The sequence below is a fragment of the Oratosquilla oratoria genome, chromosome 37, assembly GCF_046742065.1.
Source record: "Oratosquilla oratoria isolate Oo_2021 chromosome 37, ASM4674206v1, whole genome shotgun sequence".
NCBI lineage: Eukaryota > Metazoa > Arthropoda > Malacostraca > Stomatopoda > Squillidae > Oratosquilla > Oratosquilla oratoria.
This window is the reverse complement of record NC_134813.1, coordinates 18,922,665-18,942,579: the sequence shown is the minus strand read 5'-3', so window position 1 is coordinate 18,942,579 and position 19,915 is coordinate 18,922,665. Positions and strand designations below refer to the sequence as shown.

Genomic DNA, 19,915 nt, shown 5'->3' with positions numbered 1-19,915 from the left:
ACTAAATGAATTAAATGACTATCTGTCAACAGAGAAACCAGGCATAATGGGAATTGTGGAGAAAAAATGAAAAGGTCCACTATCATTAAATACTGTGGGAAAAGGTCTATACAACCATTGGGAAAAAAATAGAATGGAGAAACTGGGTGGAGTTATGTTTTTGACTAAGAAAGGTTTAAATGTGACAAAGATAACAGAAGGAAAAAATAATGTGGAATTGATTAGGATTAAAGTCAAAAACAGAAACATGAAAAGTAGAAAATTTATAGTAACATATGTGCCCCTAAAAATACAGGCTTGGACAGATAGTAATCATTCCAAAACACTGGAAGACACAAAGAATGCATTAATTGAATAATTAAAATGAAGGAAACATAATAATTATGGGTGACTTTAACTCAAAGGAAATATGTTGGGAAGAAATGACAATAAAAGGTGGAGAAGAACTTTGGGGAAATATTCTACTGGATATAACTACTGAATACACATTGACTCAATGGGTAAAGGGGCTATTCACCAGGCCACATGGATGGCCTGGAACTTGTATTCCATGAAGATGCTGATGTTTTGTGACCCCCTGAGTATGATGAAGAGACTGCTGCAAAGCTGGAATGACTCAACATCTTCCTTTGTTATTCTACACACCAATGTGGATGATGTCAACATCTGCTGCAGAAACAGGACATTGCTGCTCAGCTGCATGCCACTCAGAAGCCAGACAGCTTTCAGAGTGTGACAGCCAAGACCACACTAGCATATCTCATTGGTCTGGATTCCCACCTTCTGTTAAACATCCTCAGCATTGGACCTGACTGGCTCCTGGATCAGGCCGAATCATAGCCATGGGAGGAGGACTACAAGAAAGCCTTGGAGTATGTGAGAAACCTCAGAGTAGTGAATGACATCGCTGAGCGTGGAGTTAAGATGATGAGTGATTTTACAAATATCATCATCACAGATCCCAAGCAGATGAAATATCTCCTCCATGCTGTGTGGAATACAACAAATGGCACTTTGAAAGCTTCAAGAAGCAAACATTTAACAAATGAGTGTGTAACATCATTTTGATACATATAATCATGATTTTTTTTATGGTAGTTTCAGTTGATGGTTTGATTTGTTGCAAAAATACACTTTCCACTTTGTATATGTCAAATGTATGGAATTTTGTTATTTTTCTGTAAATATAAATAACATGTCATTTTTTTTGTACAAAATAAATCAGATTGTACACGTTCAAAAGAACATTAAAGATGCTTTGATTTGATACCTATTTTGTTCCTCTATCTTGCTCCATGCAAAAACCATGTGTCATGACTTTTAGCATGCTCGCAGCTTTTATGAGTTTTTCTTCTTTGACATGGATGTAAATAAAATGAGGTGCAAACTAATTTAATTTACATAATATGAAAATATGTTTCTTACAAAAAGACCCGTGGGTGAGAACAGGACGCAGTCGGGAGTCAGAGAGAGCCTCAATGCCCGCAAAGTCAAGATTTTCAACAATTTTGTATCTATTAAAAGTTATGGGGAAAATTCATCAATTCGAACAGTTGATATATGTACAGTAGATCCTGCTCAATTATTTGGTCTTAATTTGTTGCTCTAACTTGGATAGATAAAAATTATATCACAAAATATGCTTAGAAATGAATTAAAATTGGACCTTTTTGTAAGATAGACAGAAAAAAAAAATTCAGCCTCCATGTGATAATGTTTCCATATATCCTAGATAAAAATGGATGTCATTTTTGGCTTTTTCAGGTCAAAAAGCATGGTGAAAGTGTAGTAACATATAAAAATAAGAAAAAGTTATTTTTTGAACAGGTCTAATGAGGTGACCAAGGATGGATGGATGGGGCGCAAGGGGCACTGGAAAAAAGAGGAATGTCTTATCTCCTACTTTTCTCCATTTTCTTTAACCATCTTCAATCCCCTGCCCATTACCCTTGCATTTACCTACCGCACCACCCTATCTATGTACACATTGAACAGCCATGGTGACATGACACATCCCTGGCAAAGTCCCACTTTTACCTCAAACCACTCACTCTCTCCATTTTTAATTCTAACATGGACTCTACTACTCTCATAAAAACTCTTGATTGCTCTTAACCCCTTCCATACGGTGCCGCATACATAGGCGGCATGAGGAGCAAGTGGATACGCGAGGCTGCCATATCAGCATCTTGATTATATTTATTGTAGTTGCCCCTGCGTAATGACATACTCTCTAAACTGTCTTCATCACATTTTCTATGGTTATCAAAATTCACGGGTGAAAGAGAGAACGATCGATATAAGCGGTGACTATATTTTATGATGCGAGTATTATTACGACACATTGTACGTCTGGCAGCTAATGCTGCCTGCGAGATTTTGGCCCATACTGAAGAGGTTAATAGCATTCCTCCTATCCCACATAAATGCAAAATCTTCCACAGTGCCTTCCTGTCTGCCCTGTCATAAGCCTCTTCCATATCCAAACATACATACATATACCAAGGCCTTTTCCCCCTTCCAAGGGAGGTAGCCACAAAGGGAAAGGCACAAAAACACTCCCACCTATTTCATCCCTAAATACACTCCACACCCCTCCCACCCTTCCTCTCATCTGAGCACCTCCTGGATGACGGGTCATCCCTGCACCCTGCCCACCGCCCTGGGTCAGAAGCAGTGTCGCAAGACACCGTACATCCACAGCGAGGCCGCTTCATTTAATCGGCGACCCCCCCTCTCCGTCCCCCTTTGCATATAAGGCGAGGACGGGGAGAAATCCCTTCGGGCTGCGTCAAAATTTACTCACACATACTACCCCACCCCCCACTTCCCCGCCCATTCCTCCTCATGCAGTCACAACATCATCCATATACAACCATTCTCCACTCACCTCTGTCTTCCGTCCTCTCCCTTCCTTCCTCAACAGACATTCCCCTCTTCCCCAAAGCCCCCTTCACCCCATCCATCCACCTCATCCTAGGACGTCCCCTCATGTTCACTCCCTCCACATCTGCCTTCCATACCTCTTTTACTAGTCTTTCTTCACTCATTCTTTCCATGTGTCCAAACCATCCTAATATTCTTTCATCAACCCTATCTCCCAAATCCTTTTTCACCCCTGTTCTCCTCCTCACCTCCTCATTTCTCACTCTATCTAGCCTAGTAACCCCCACCATACTTCTCAGACACCTCATCTCAAACACATTCAAACTCCTTCTCTCTTCTTCTCTTATGTTCCACGTTTCAGCCCCATACAGTGCTGTTGGCACAATCACTCCTTCATACAGTCTCCTCTTCGCATCCATTCCCAAATGTCTATTCCTCATTACACTCTTTAAACCACCAAGGCATTTACTCGCTTCTCTCAATCTACATTCTACCTCCACCTTCACTCCACCTTTTCCTGCTACACTTGCACCCAAGTATCTAAAACTATCCACTTCCTCCAGTCGCTCTCCCTTAATGTTCACTTCCAGTCTACTGCCATTTTCACCCCTTGTACATCTCATCACCTTACTTTTACCCACATTTATCTTTAGCTTTCTTCTATCACATACTCTCCCAAACTCTGCCACCAGCTTCCTCAATCCCTCCTCTGACCCTGCCACAAGCGCAGTGTCGTCCGCAAACAACAGCTGGCTCACCTCCCACTTTTCTCCATTTTCTTTAACCATCTCCAATCCCTGACTCACTACCCTAGCATTCACCTCTCGCACCACCCCATCCATGTATAAGTTGAACAGCCAGGGCGACATAACGCATCCTTGACGAAGTCCCACCTTTACTTCAAACCACTCACTCTCTCCATTTCTAATCCTAACACATGCTCTACTACTCTCATAAAAACTCTTGACAGCTCCCAAAAGCTTTCCTCCTATCCCATAAATCTGCATAACCTCCCACAGTGCCTTTCTGTCTACCCTATCATAAGCCTTTTCCAGATCCATAAAGGCCCAAAAAACATCCTTCCCCTTTCCTATAGCTTTCTCACATATCTGTCTTACCACAAAGATCTGATCTACACAACCTCTACCCGTCCTAAATCCACACTGTTCCTCACCAATTACTCCCTCTGTTCCTCTCCTAATCCTCTCAATTAAGATCCTCCCATAAGCCTTCCCTACTACACTCAACAGGCTAATCCCTCTGAAATTACTACATTCACACTTGTCCCCTTAAGCCTCTTCCAAATTCATAAAAGCCCAAAAAACAACCTTACCTTTTCCTAAAGCTTTCTCACATATCTTGCCTTAACACAAAGACCTGATCCACACAACCCCTACCTTTCTAAACCCACACTGTTCCTCACCAATTACTCCCTCTGTTCCTCTCCTCCTAATCCTCTCAATCAAAACCTCCCATAACCCTTTGCAATTACACTTAACAAACTAATTCCTCTAAAACTACACTCACATTTGTCCCCTTTTCCCTTGTAAAGTGGGACTATACATGCACTCCTCCAATCCTCTAGTATTCTACCCTGTTTTAGACAAACATTACAAGGTCTGTTAGAAAAGTATTTGACATTTTTTTTTTTTCTTTTTTGCAAAAACCTGATGGATTTGAATCAAGCGTGCTTGCATGAGCTGACCTTGAACCTCCATGCACATGCATTAATTTTTTCCTGCCTGTCGATAGCATCAGTTGCTGGTAAACAGCATTTGCATGAGGTAGTGTGTAGTGCTCTCGGCAGTTTTTCATTGCAAGGAAAATGATGGAACGACTGGAGCAGCGCTACTGCATCAAATTTTGCCAGAAACTGGGCGACAGCCAGGTGAAAACCTTTCGGAAGATTCAGACAGCTTTAGGTGACAATGCTATGGGCATCACACAGATTAAGGAGTGGTACAACCGGTTTAAAGACAGCTGCACAATGGTGGAGAGCGAGCCATGCTCCGGTCGGCCATCAACATGCTGAAATAACGAGGTCATTGCTAAAGTGAACGCTGTGGTGATGCGGGACCGTCATGTGACTATCCAAGAAATTGTGGAAGAGGTGGGCATCAGCACTTTTTCAGAACATTCCATTGTGACTGAAGATTTGGCCATGAAGAGAGTGGCAGCGAAATTCGTGCCGAAGCTGCTAACGGCACAGCAAAAGCAACTTCGTGTTGAAGTCTCACAGGACATGCTGGACTCCACAAACAGTGACCCCAACTTCATGAATACCATGATCACTGGTGACGAGTCCTGGGTGTATGGGTACGACCCGTCATTTTCCATGCAATCAAAAACCACCGAGAGCACTACACACTATCTCATGCAAATGCTGCTTGCCAGCAACTGACGCTATTGACAGGCAGAAAAAATTCACGCATGTCCACAAAGGTTCAAGGTTGGCTCATGCAAGCGCGCTTGATTCAAATCCATCAGGTTTTTACACAAGAATAAATAATGTCGGATACTTTTCTAACAGACCTCATAAACAACCTCACCAGCCAGTCAACCATTACTGTACCTCCCTTTTTAAGATACATCATACATACATATACCAAAGGTTTTTTCCCCCTTACACAGGGGGTAGCTAAAAAGAAAAAACCATAGAAATCACTCCCACCCATTTCATTTCCCATATATTCCACTCCCCTCCACCCACCTCCCTCCCTCCTATCTTGGCACCTCCTGGATGACGGGTCATCCCTGCATCCTGTCCACTGCCCTGGGTCAGAAACAGTGTCGCAAGACACATCACATCCACAGCAAGGCCGCTTCATAAATTCAGTGCGGCGACCCCCCCTCTCCGTCCCCTCATGCAGTAAAGGAGAAGACGGGGAGAAATCCCTTTGGGTTGCGTCAAATTTTTTCTCATACATACTTCCTCACCCCCCATCCCCCACCCACTCCCCCTCATGCATCACAGCCTCATCTATACACAAACCTTCTCCATTCACCCCTATCTTCTGTCCTCTCCTGTCCTTCCTCTACAGACATTCCTATCTTTTGTAAAGCCCCTTTCACCCCATCCATCCATCTCATCCTAGGATGCCCCCTCATATTCACTCTTTCCACACTTCTTTTACTAATCTTTCTTCACTCATTCTTTCCATGTGTCCAAACCATCCTAATACTCTTTCATCAACCCTATCTCCCAGCTCCCTTTCCACCCCTGTTCTCCTCCTCACCTCCTCATTTCTCACTCTCTCTAGCCTAGTAACCCCTATCATACTTCTCAGACATTTCATCTCAAACACATTCAAACTCCTTCTCTCTTCCTCTCTCATGTTCCATGTTTCTGCCCCATACATTGCTGTTGGCACAATCACTCCTTCATATAACCTCCTCTTAGCATCCATTCCCAGATGTCTATTTCTCATTACACTTTCTCATCCACCAAGGCATATACTCGCTTCTCTCAATCTACATTCTACCTCCACCCCCACTCCTCCCTTTCCTGTCACATTCGCACCCAAGCATCTGAAACTATCCACTTCCTCCAGTTTCTCACCATTAATACTCACCTCCAGCCTACTGTCACTCTCTCCCCTTGTACATCTCATCACCTTACTTTTGCCCACATTTATCTTCAGCTTCCTTCTTTCTCAAACTCTGTCACTAACTTGCTCAATCCCTCCTCTGATCCTGCTACAAGCACAGTGTCGTCAGCAAACAACAGCTGGCTCACCTCCCACTTTTCTCCATTTTCTTTAATCATCTCCAACCCCTGACCCACTACCCTTGCATTCACCTCTCGCACCACCCCATCCATATAAAGATTGAACAGCCAGGGCAACATAACACACCCCTGATGAAGTCCCACCTTTACCTCAAACCATTCACTCTCTCCATAAAACCCATCTAACCCAGGTGCCTTACCTGCTCTCATCACTTTAATAACTGCTTTCACCTCATCTTTTCTTATTTCTCCTTCATTTTCTTCATTCACCACTGTCATTTTTTTAGTGCCTCCCACTGCAATCATCTTTCCTTCCCTATGCCTTCACATTTAACAGATCCCTAGAATACTTGGCCTATCTTCCTCTTACTACTGCCTCTTCCATTATAATCTCTCCATCTTCACCTTTTACTTTTTCTTCTCTGCTTGATTCACCTCCTCTTCATCTCTTGATTTCCTTCCAAAACATCTTTTTATTACTTACAAAATTTTCTGTCATACTTTTCCCCTATTTTATATCTGCTCTCCTTTTTGCCTCCTTTAGCTTATGTTTTACTTTTCTTTTTTCTTTGTACCTTTAATATGTTTCTCTCATCCTATTTTGCAACCAGTCTGTGAATGCTCATTTTTTCTCTTCTACAACCTTCTTTGTTTAATTATCTCACCACTCACTACCCTTCCTTCTATTTCCTCCCATCCTCCTTGTTCCGTACACTATCTTTGCACACCTTGTGACTCTCTCCTTGAACCATCCCCATTCCTCCTCCACTCCTACCTCTACTCTATCCTTCACTTTCTCCCACTCTTCTCTCAGCTTCTTCTTGTACTCCTTCTCTTTTTCCTTCTCATTTTAGCAGTTTACTCAAAGTACCTCCCTACCTTCTGTCTTTTTCCTTTTACTCCATCTATCCTCCACTCTCAACTTACTTTCCACCAAAAAGTGATCTTATATTCCACCACTCCCCTAAGAACATGTACATCCAAAACTCTTCCTATTCTTCTCCTTGGTACTACTATATAGTCCATGAAAGCCCTATCTACCATCCTTTCATCCACTACCCTCTCCCATGTGTACTTTGGGAGGTGCAGAGATGTGATGACACTATATTTCCCTGAATGCCTGATGGAAAAATAGCAGAGTATACCACACATGCACAACTGACAAGCAAATAAAAAGGATGAAGAAATGTAAGTACACAAAATGAGAACATGAACATGAATGTGGCCAGGCTACATTACCTCTTTCACTGGAACCTCCTGATCCACACTGTCTCCTTCACGTTTATCTCCATCTCGTTTCAAAAGTTGGTTAAAGGATGTGGTAAGGCTTTTCTTGGCCCGGCGAAAAGAAGACTCCAAATTGGAACTGGAAGGATACTCTGGTCTGTAAACCATAAAACACTTTATATAAGATTGCAGAAAATTTTGATAAATTTATCACTTAAACATGACCTGTTTACAGCCTTAGATCTTAGACCAAATAGAAAAAGCTTCATTAATATCCTATTTTGTGTATGATAGACTCTTAATCCCATTAGCATGGTACTATAATTCATACATTTTGTTCTAGCTAATGCCAAACAACTTGATCTAGCTGATATGGATGAAATAGGGGCCTTGATTAATAAAGATTTAATTTTGTCCATCTATCTACATACCAAGGGCCTCTTCCACCTTATATGGGAAGTATCCAGTCAAGACATGTACCCACTCTCACCCATTTCACACCCATCTGCCACCCATTGTTTCCCTCTCATTTTAGCTTCTTGTGGATGTAGGGTCATCCCTGTCTCCTGCCCACTGCCTAGGCATCAGAAGCAAATGCAGCAAGACACAACACATCCACAACAGGGTCAGTTAATTTATATGGCAACCATTCCTCCTTGTCCCCTAACATGGAAAATATAGGAGACACATTGACTCAGTGGGTAAAGGAAAATACCAGATACAGAAACAATGAGGCACCATCAAGACCACATCTAATGCTTGTGTCAGAACCTGAAATTGTGGACAGAATTGATTACAAGACTCCAATAGGGAAGAGTAATCATGTACTAATAGAATTCGATCTAAAAGAGCAAATGGACTTAAGAAGAAATGAGAAACAGAAAAGGAAGACTAATGTACAACAAAACAAATTTTGAGAAACTCAAAAAATTCTTTCAAAATGCAAATTGTGATAACTTCCTAAATGAAGAAACAAAGATGGAAGAGATATGGAATATACTAAAAGAAATTAACAATGAGGGAGTGAACAAATATGTAACACAACAGAAGCAAGAAAGCATATACATAAAAAGCTGGTACAACAAAAAATGTAACGAGGCTAAGGATAAAAGAGACAAAGCTTGGAAAAGATGGAAAAAAGATAATAATAATAAAAAAAGAAAGAAAAAAAAACTAAAGAGGAAGATTGTGAAGCATTACAGATAGACCGAGACAAAATCTGGAAATGAAGTCAAAAGTGGTAAGTAAACTTAAATATTAATGTGTAGTATAATGGGGGTTACTAGGCTGGATAGAGTGAGAAATGAGGTGAGGAGGAGAACAGGGGTGGAAAGGGGGTTGGGAGATAGGGTTGATGAAAGAGTATTAGGATGGTTTGGACACATGGAAAGAATGAGTGAAGAAAGACTAGTAAAAGAGGTATGGAAGGCAGATGTGGGGGGAGTGAACATGAAGGGATGTCCTAGGATGAGGTGGATGGATGGGGTGAAAGGGGCTTTGGGGAAGAGGGGAATGTTTGTTGAGGAAGGACGGGAGAGGAGAGAAGATAGGGGTGAATGGAGAATGGTTGTATATGGATGATGCTGTGATGCATGAGGTGGAATGGGCGGGGGGATAGGGGGTGAGGTAGTATGTGTGAGCAATTTTTGATGCAGCCTGAAGGGATTTCTCACCATCTTCTCCTTTATGCATAGGGGGATGGAGAGGGGGGTCGCCGATTTAAAGAAGCGGCCTTGCTGTGGATGTGCTGTGTCTTGCGACACTGCTTCTGACCCAGGGCAGTGGACAAGGTGCAGGGATGACCCGTCATCCAGGAGATGCTAAGATAAGAGGGAGGGTGGAGGGGTGTGGAGTGTATTCAGGGATGGAATGGGTGGGAATGATTTTATGCCTTTTCCTTTTTGGCTACCTCCCTTGTAAGGGGGGAAAAGCCTTGGTAAATGTATGTATAATGGAATTTGGAAAAAGTAAAAATGGAATATCGAGAAATTATAAAATTAGTGAAGTTAAAAAAGTGAACTTGGAAAGAGACCTTGGAGTAATAATCGGCAAAGGCATGTCACCAGACAAACATAATAATAAAATAGTTGGAGAAACCTTCAACCTATTGAGGTCAATGAAAGTGTCATTTGACTATTTGGATGAGGAAATTATTAAAAAAATATTAGTTATACTAATAAGACCAAAACTTGAGTACTAAAAACAATATAAAGAAATTAGAAAAAATGCAAAGAGCAACGACAAAGATGGCACCAACTCTCTCCAAATTAACATACGAACAAAGATTGTCCAAATTGGAACTACCAACTCTGGAACAAAGAAGAGCAAGAGGAGATCTACAGACTATTTATAGAATCATGAAAGGAATGGAAATCCTAGATAGAGATGATTTATTAAAATGGGACAACAGAAAAATAAGAGGACATGAAAAGAAACTCAAAAAGGATAATTATAGAAGAGATCTGAAAAAGAATGGCTTCCCACATAGAGAGGTGGATACCTGGCATAACTTAGATAAGGAAACAGTGTGTGCAAACATTACTCAAGATCTTAAGAAAAAAAATTATACTGAAAGATACAAAGACAGGTCACCACGAGCATAGCTCCCTTCCCGTATAATACAACTACGTAAATACCTACACCATTAAATGAGAAGCACACAAACACTTGCTGCAGCCCCCCAAACACAGCACACCCACTACACTCCATGGCAGAACATCCCCACACACCAAGAAATATCAAAACCACACCCAAATACTTATATCACACACTGGCATTGATCCCTAGGAGCAGCTTCAGTAATCTGGGTGAGTACCATAACCTTTTTTACAGCAGTACACCTTCACATTTTTACTACAGTTTTTACTGCCTTGAGTGGTGTTTCTCAGATCATACCTCTTTTCCTACTATTAGCTTGATATGTAGAAAGCAATACTGGACCTGCCACAAAATACACCTGTCCAATATGCTCCAAACCCATCACCTCAAACCAATACACAATAGGCTCAGCTCAGTGCATTTCATCCAAAAACTGGGCCCACCTCACTTGCACAGCACATGCTGAAATGAAACAATACACAAACACCTGGACCTGTTCTATTTCCCCACCCATAACTTCAATCCCACCATTCCACCCTCAGCCATCCTTACCCATACCCATAACCTTACCATCCCCTTTTTCTCCCTGTCCTCCTCCCCAAACACTCCTCTTCCTTCTTCTGACCCTGATCCTAATCCTCACCAACAGTACCCTAACCCCATAAAGAAACCTACAATATGTACAGTGCACACTACGTCAACATCTTAAACATAACACTGATGGCATCAACACATGAAGAGGCTGGATGACCGCATTGTGAACAGCTGCCCAGGATGTAACACTTCACCCCATACCATACAACACATAATGGAAAACTGCATTATACACAATCATGCACGCAAACAACACAACATACACTCTATAAAGGATTTGTGGGAAAACCCAGTTTCGGCAGTGGCATTCCTTGGGGAGACGGGACTGCTCGGACAGACAGTCTAGGGAACGACAACAACAACAACAACACATGAAATTTGAGAAACTTAGGTGATTTTTTCTTAAAGTGTGCTGGGAAAAATTCTACAATGAAGAAACACAAGTGGAAGAAAAATGGATGATTCTGATGAAAATCTATAGTGGACAAATATGTCCCAAAGCAAAAACTGGAAAAGGAGTATAGTAAGTGCTGTTTTAACAGAAGCAAAAAATCGAAGAGATAAAGCTTGGAAAAGATGGAGAAAAGATAAAAAACCTAGAAAGTGGCAAATATATTTATATATCAAAGGAATGAATATGTAAAAATACACAAGGAAGAAAACAGAAACTATGAAAAAGACATTATAGAAAAATGTAAGGATCAGCCAAAACTATTCTATATGTGAATGGTAAACTAAAAAACAAACAGGAAATAGTGAAACTACACCAAAAGAATATAGTATACATAGAAGATACAGATATGGCTGAAGACATGAGCAAACACTTCAAGTTGGTTTCCACTAGAGAAAATGTACAACATTGGGATGGAGAGGGGGGAAGTGACACCCCCCACTCCCCCAAGGGAAATAATATTAACATAAAAAAATAATAATAATGGAGCAAATAATGAACCTTGATGTCAGGAAATTGCACGGCCCAGATGGAATTACAACATACATATGAGGGGCGTTCAATAAGTAATGCCCCTTACCCCCTTCCAGTTGTCCAATCTAGCTGAAATTTTGCATGTGCAGTGATTTATATCTCTATGGGTTATGTGGAAAATAAGAATTTAGAACTAATTGTGGTTTTTTATTTACAGGTGTTTGAACTGAGTCAGGTGTGAAACGGAGCCTGTTGAATGCCGAGCTGTGATCCGGTTTTTATATTTGAAAGGACACACACCACGGGAGACTTTTGATGAAATGAAAGAAACTTATGGTGATGATGCCCCATCCTATGACCTTGTAAAATGCTGGCATCGTGAATTCAAACATGGCTGGAACTCTGTGGAAACAGCTCCCAGACCTGGTCGCCCCCTTTCTACCAATGATGAGGCATCTGTCCGTCAAGTTGAGGCTGCCATTTTGGAAGATCGACGCATTACTATTTGCCAAATAGCCCAAGAGGTCAAGATTAGTACAGGTTCTGTAGAAACAGTCATTCATGATCATTTGTATATGCATAAGGTGTCTGCCAGATGGATCCCCAGGTTGCTCACACCTTTCCAGAAGCAAGAATGTGTCGTGTGCTCGAGGATGAATTTGGAGATGTGCCAAGAAGATGAGTCATAGTTTTTCAAAAGACTGATTACACAGGATGAAACCTGGGTCCATCACTATGATCCAGAGACTAAAGCCCAGTCAATGCAGTGGAAGCACTTAGATTCACCACCTCCAAAGAAGGCAAGGGTACAGCCCTCCACTGGAATGTCATGCTCACAGTCTTCTGGGACCATGGTGGAGTAGTGATGACAGATTTCCTGGCAAAGGGTACCACAATTACAGGAGCCTATTATGCTTTACTTTTGAGGAAATTAAGAGAAACTATCAAAATCAAAAGGCGGGGTAAGATCAGCAAAGGTGTCCTCCTCCTGCAGGACAACGCTCCGGTCCACAACTCGCATGTCGCCAGATCAGAAGCACGGGCGTGTGGCTATGAAATTCTCCCCCATCCCCCCTACTCTCCTGACCTTGCACCCTCTGACTTTCACCTTTTCCCAGCCATGAAGTTGTTTTTGAAAGGAAAGCGTTTCCTAGATGATGCAGCCTTGATTTCTGAAGTCACGTCTTGGTTGGAGGACCAAACTGGGGTGTTCTACAAAAACGGTCTCCAGAGCTGCATCAAACGATGGGAGAAATGTGTAACTCTGGGTGGTTCCTATGTAGAGAAAGACTAATGAATGTGCCAAGTTTTGTTGCTCTATTGCTATGGTTAATGGGTGAGGGGCATTACTTATTGAACGTCCCTCGTACATACATATACCAAAGGCTTTTTCCCCCTACATGGGGGGTAGCCAAAAGAAAAAGGCATAGAAACCACTCCCACCCATTCCATTTCCTATATATTCCACTCCCCTCCACCCTCCTCCCTCCCTCTTATCTTGGCACCTCCTGGATGACAGGTCATCCCTGCACCCAGATGGAATTACAAACTGGATATTAAAAGAATGTAAAAAAGAAATAATAGACAAAATATATAACATAATAACTTGCTAACTCAAAGATGAAAAAACACCAGAAGACTGGAAAAATGCTGACATACCAATTCATAAAGGAGGAAATAAGGAAGACCCAACAATTACAGACCAATCTCCCTTACAAGCATGATAGCCAAAATCTGTGAAAGAGTTACAAAAACTAGATGGATAAAACATCTGGAGGAGAACATTATACTAATTCCGAGACAATTCTGATTTAGAAAGGGAAGATCATGTGCCACAAATTTGATCTGTTTTTACACAAGACTACTATATATATATATAATACATGAAAGGGATGGATGGCCTAATTGTGATTTCCTAGATCTACAAAAAGCTTTTGACAAAGTACCACACAAAAAACTATTAAGAAACCTGGAAACCATAGTAGGGATACATGGTAAACTACTGAAATGGATGGAGGATTTTTTGCATCAAGTGCTCAGAGATAAGAGTTCTACTTGGAAAGAGGTAATTAGAGTTTCAAAAGGATCAGTATTGGCTTCAATAATGTTTGCTATTTATGTGAATGACATGGACGAGGGTGTGGAATGTTACATGAGCTTCTTTGCAGATGATGCAAAACTTTTAAAGAAAGTGAGCACTGAAACGGACTGTGACTCATTGCAAAGAGATCTGAACTGGGTTTGGGAATGGGGTCAGAAGTGGGAAGTGGACTTCAGCATTAAGAAATGTAGCATAATGGAATTTGGAAAAAGTAATAACAAAAAAGGATAGCAGGACAATATAAAATTGGTGCAAAGGAAGTAAAGAAAGTGGGATTTGAAAAAGACCTGGGAGTAATCTTCACAAAGGATATGTCCCCTGACAAACAGATAAACAAAATTGTTGGTGAAACCTATAACTTGCTATGATCAATAAAAGTGGCTTTTATTTACTTGAATGAAGAAATGGTAAAGAAAATACTAGTCACACTGATAATGCCAAAAATGGAGTATGCAGCAACACTATGTTCACCCAGCACTATCATATGAAGACATATTGTCAAAACCAGAATTGCTGACTCTGGAACAAAGGAGAGAAAGAGGCGACTTGTTGACCATCTACAGAATTATGAGAGGTATGGAAGTCCTTAATAGAGAGGACTAACTAAATCAGGATAAGAGAGACACAAGAGGACATAGAAGGAAGCTCAAAAAGGAGTTATAAAAGAGAACTGAAAAAGAACAGCTTTCCCCACAGAGTGGTGGATGTATGGAACATACTAGACAAAACAATAGTGTGTGCAAAAACAATACACGAATTTAAGAGCAAATTGGACATAGCGAGATACAGAGATGGGACACCATAAGCATAGTTCCCCTTGCCATAAGATGCAACTAGGTAAATACTTCCTCAAACAACACAACATACACATTGACATGATATAAGAAACAAAATTACAACACTCCCCAAAAAACACCCATATTTCATAATTTCAGGACCATTAGAAACTACCAGACTGATGGCAACAGCGGTGGACTTATCACCTTCATCCACCAGTCCATCTGCTTCGTGGACACAAGTGCCACCACCTAAACCCTCCTCCCTACCACAGACAACACCCCTGAAACTCAATCACTCTAAATCCAAAGAAATCTACAATTACAATAATGAGCATGTACATAACCCCAAATCATCCCCCACAGTTCCAAACAACTTTAGACCTATCCTTAACCAATTTGCCACCATCCTCAACCTTATCCTAGTTATTGACCTGGTATATCAACAACCCCAACACAGAGTTTGACCTGCAAACACAACTTGACTATCAAGAACAACACCCATAATCACACATATATCCCCCATCAAGTCCTCTACACCCCTTTCTCTCCTGACAGTAACATCTCTTCCACCATCTAACCCCAACAAATTCATGGAAGGTGGTTGAATCCGAGGATTCTGACCACCATCATCATCATCACCACCAAAACATGATACACCCCATTTGGCCACAGACACACATTCACAAATAATTTACAAGAGAGCAAACTGGGAAGTTTTCACTAAAGAGTCAGAACAACAATTTGAGATACAAAACAGTACACCAATCACATAGATGCTGCTGTGCACACATTCAATACAATCATACAAAAAACAGATAAAAAATACATCCCCAGAGGCAAAAGAAAATCACATAACCTAAACTTCACACCAGAAATCTGAGGTCTCATCAGACAATGTGATACACTTATCCCCTTCGATACAATGACGCCTACGTTGGCGTCATGAGGAGCAAGTGGGTACGCGAGGATGCCGATGTCGGCGTGACCCCCATACTCTGTAAACTGGCTTCATCATATTTTCTCTGGTTATCAAAATTCACGAGTGAAAGAGAACGAGCAATACAGCGGTAAGTTTATTTTCTATAATGCGAGTATTATGACGCAACATCGCATGTCTGGCAGCTAATGCTTCCCCGCGAGATTTTGGCCCATATTGAAGGGGTTAACACAATACCCCCACTCCTATCCCTCAGAACAGAGTAGACTACAAACACTAATTACGGAGATCAACAACATAATACATGTACAAAAAACACAAAATTGGCAAACATTAGAGAATTTAAGGTCAGATTTGACCAGTGGGAACTCAATAAATAGGACCCTATCAGCACAAATCTTATCATATTTACTACAACAAGGTAAATACACAAATACAACACAGGCAAGAGTCCAATGTTTTTATCTGCAGAAACTGATGGAAGAGCCAGAGGGAGATTTGTAGACACTGTGAAGCTAATGGTTTTCAGTCAGTGAATCATAACTATTATTACTTAGCACCAGCACTTATCAGCAATTAAACTATTCATGTAGAATTTTTCTTAATAATTTTTTCCTCATAAAATATACTGGTTTTAGAACAAATCTAATGGTTCTTTCAATTTCCTTCACTGATCAGATGCTAATCTAACCAATGATACCAAATAATAAGTATGGATTCCTGAAGATAACTGACCTTACACCCCCTCCAGGGAGGGCTGTGTGTGTATGCATGCTCTGCTTGCTTTCAAAATGTGCTCGCAACAGCATCATGAGTATGTTGTTCTGCATCTGTGCATCATTCACTTCTGCTCCCTCATACTTGGCTATGATGAGGCTGCGTTCCTCCTCTTGTAAGGAACTGATCTTCTTCATAATGACCATGTGGGCCTTTGTTGCCGGAAGACCTGTATAATAATGTGAAGTGTGGCATCATCATAAAAGTTAGTGAAACTCTTTTATGTAATTACAATTAAACCTCCAACAAAGGAGGAAGGATAGGAGAGGACAGAAGACAGGGGTGAATGGAGAATGGTTGTGTATGGATGATGTTATGATCCATGAGGTGGAATGGGTGGGGGGTGGTGGGAGAGGGAGTATGTGTGAGAAAAATTTGATGCAGCCCGAAGGGATTTCTCCCCATTTTCTCCTTTTCTGCATGAGAGGACTGAGAGGGTTTTTTTTTTTTTGCCAATTTGATGAAGCAGCCTTGCTGTGGATGTGCTGTGTCTTGAAACACTGCTTCTGTCCCAGGGCAGTGGACAAGATGCAGGGATGACCTGTCAATCTAGGAGGTGCCAAGATAAGAGGGAGGAAAGGGAGTGGAGGGGGTGGAGTGTGATAGGGATGGAATGGGTAGGAGTGGTTTTTATGCCTTTGTTTTTGGCTACCTCCCTTGTAAGGGGGAAAAAAGCCTTTGGTATATGTATATGTACGTACATTTAAACTTCATTGTAAATAATAAAATAACACAGTTCACTACACCCATTCCCTTTTCTTTGGAATAGAGATGAATTATCTTTATTCTACAGAGCACAAACATTACAATCATAGCTGTATCCACTAATGTTGAGTTAAGGGGTGGTGTTCCTATACATGTGTTACACAATCGAGTGGATCCAATGATAGGTACCTGCTATTGGTGATCCTGCAAGATGGTTGGCAGAGACAATCGTCTCCTTACTGCCCAACTTCAAAACTCATTAACCTCCCATCTTCATCTGAAGGTGCAGTCCTGAAGGTGTATTTACCTAGTTGTATTATACGGGAAGGGAGCTATGTTCGTGGTGACCCGTCTTTGTATCTCTCAGCATCAAGTTTTTTCTTAAAATCTTGAAAAGTGTCTGCACACATTGTTTCTTTGTCTAATTTGTTCCAAGTATCTATCACTCTGTGTGGGAAGTTTTTTTTTTTTCAGACCTCTTCTGTAATTATCTTTTTTTTTTTTCTTTTCATGTCCTCTTGTTTTTCCATTGTCCCATTTCAATAAGTCATTCTTATCTAAGATTTCCATTCCCTTCATAATTCTATAGATAGTAAGTCTCCTCTTTTCTTTCTTTATTCCAGAGTTGGTAATTCTAATTTGGACAGTCTTTGTTCATATGTCATTTTGGAAAGAGTTGGTGCCAGTTTTGTTGTTGCTCTTTGTATTCTAACTTCTTTAGATTATTTTTGGTACTGGATGTCCATAGTGTTGCTGCGTACTTGAGTTTTGGTCTTATCAGTGTAGTTAATTTTTTTTTATCATTTCCTCATCCAAATAGGCAAATGCCACTTTTATTGACCTCAATACATTTATAGGTTTCTCTGACTATTTTAATATTCTTATCTGGTGTCATGTCTTTGCTGATCATCACTCCAAGGTCTTTTTCCAAGTTTACTTTTTTGACCTCTTCTTTACCAATTTTATAATCTCTCCATATTCTGTTTTTACTTTTTCCAAATTCCATTATACTACATTTCTTGATATTGAATTTCACTTTCCACTTTTGAGTCCATTTCCAGATCTTGTCCAGGTCTTGTTTTAATGAGTTGCAATCCTCCTCCGTTTTTACTTTCTTTAGTATTTTTGCATCGTCAGCAAAGAAATTCATATAACACTCTACTCCTTCATCCATGTCAGTACTGATCGCTGTGGGACACCACTTCTCATTTCTTCCCAATTTGAGAATTTATCTCTAATTACTACTATCATTTTTCTCTCAGTCAGGAAGTCTTTCATCCATTCCAATAATTTTCCTCTGATGCCACCTATTGATTCTATCTTCCTTATTAGTTTATTGTGTGGTACCTTATCAAATGCCTTTTGTAGGTCCAGAAAGGCACAGTCTGCCCAACCATCTCTCTCTTGCATTATGTCTATTAATCTTGAGTAGAAGCAGATCAAGTTTGTTGTACATGATCTTCCTTGTCTGAATCCAAATTGATTTGGATTCAGTATAGTTTATTCTTCAAAATGTTTAACCCATCTATTTTTGACGACCTTTTCACAAATTTTTGCTATTGTGCTTGTCAGGGAGACCAGTCTGTAATTTGATGGGAGAATGGTCTGTAATTTGATGGGAGTTGGGAGATAGGGTTGATGAAAGAGTATTAGGATGGTTTGGACACATGGAAAGAATGAGTGAAGAAAGACTAGTAAAAGAGGTATGGGAGGCAGATGTGGAGGGAGTGAACATGAAGGGATGTCCTAGGATGAGGTGGATGGATGGGGTGAAGGGGGCTTTGGGGAAGAGGGGAATGTCTGTTGAGGAAGGACGGGAGAGGACAGAAGACGGGTGAATGGAAAATGGTTGTACATGGATGATGTTGTGATGCATGAGGTGGAATGGGTGGGGGGATGGGGGGTGAGGTAGTATGTGTGAGCAAAATTTGATGCAGCCCAAAGGGATTTCTCCCTGTCTTCTCCTTTTATGCATGGGGGGACGGAGAGGGGGGGTCGCCCATTTAATGAAACGGCCTTGCTGTGGATGTGCTGTGACTTGTGACACTGCCTCTGACCCAGGGCAGTGGACAAGGTGCAGGGATGACCCGTCATCCATGAGGTGCTAAGATAAGAGGGAGGGTGGAGGGGAGTAGAGTGTATTTAGGGATGGAATGGGTGGGAATGATTTTATGCCTTTTTCTTTTTGGCTACCTCCCTTGAAAGCCTTGAAAGGGGGAAAAAGCCTTGGTATATGTATGTATGTATGTACTTTTTTCACCTTTTCTTCACCAATTTTGTAATCTTTTGATATTCTGTTTTTACTCTTTCCAAATTCCATCATATTACATTTCTTTATATTGAATTTTACTTCCCACTTTTGAGTCCAATTCCAGATCTTGTCCAAATCTTGTTGCAATGAGGAAGGAAGGCTATAGTGCTTGTTAGTGATACTGGCCTATAGTTGGTGGGTTCTTCCTTGTTTCCTCCTTTATATATTGGTACAATGTTAGCATTTTTCCAGTCATTAGGTATCTTTCCTTCTTTGAGTGAGCTATTTATTATGATGTGTATTTTGTCTGTTAGTTCTTCTTTGCATTCCTTTAGAATCCAATTTGCAATACCATCCGGGCCATGTGATTTTCTGACGTCCAGTTTTGATAGATGTTCTGATATTTCT

General features: G+C 40.9%; 1 protein-coding gene across 4 annotated transcripts in view; it reads right to left on the bottom strand.

The window, feature by feature from the left end:
- LOC143019553 (TBC1 domain family member 1-like) overlaps positions 1–19,915 on the bottom strand; it is a 155,680-nt gene that overhangs the window by 68,765 nt on the left and 67,000 nt on the right. For all 4 annotated transcript variants that reach the window (XR_012965824.1, XM_076175288.1, XM_076175287.1 and 1 more), the window contains exons 11-12: positions 16,510–16,720; positions 7,853–7,997 (exon numbers count right to left, since the gene is read on the bottom strand). Coding sequence is in view for 3 of the 4 variants with exons in the window: in XM_076175288.1 (XP_076031403.1) it covers positions 7,853–7,997; positions 16,510–16,720 (356 nt within the window). In the remaining variant the exon portion in view is untranslated. The remainder of the gene's footprint in view (positions 1–7,852; positions 7,998–16,509; positions 16,721–19,915) is intronic.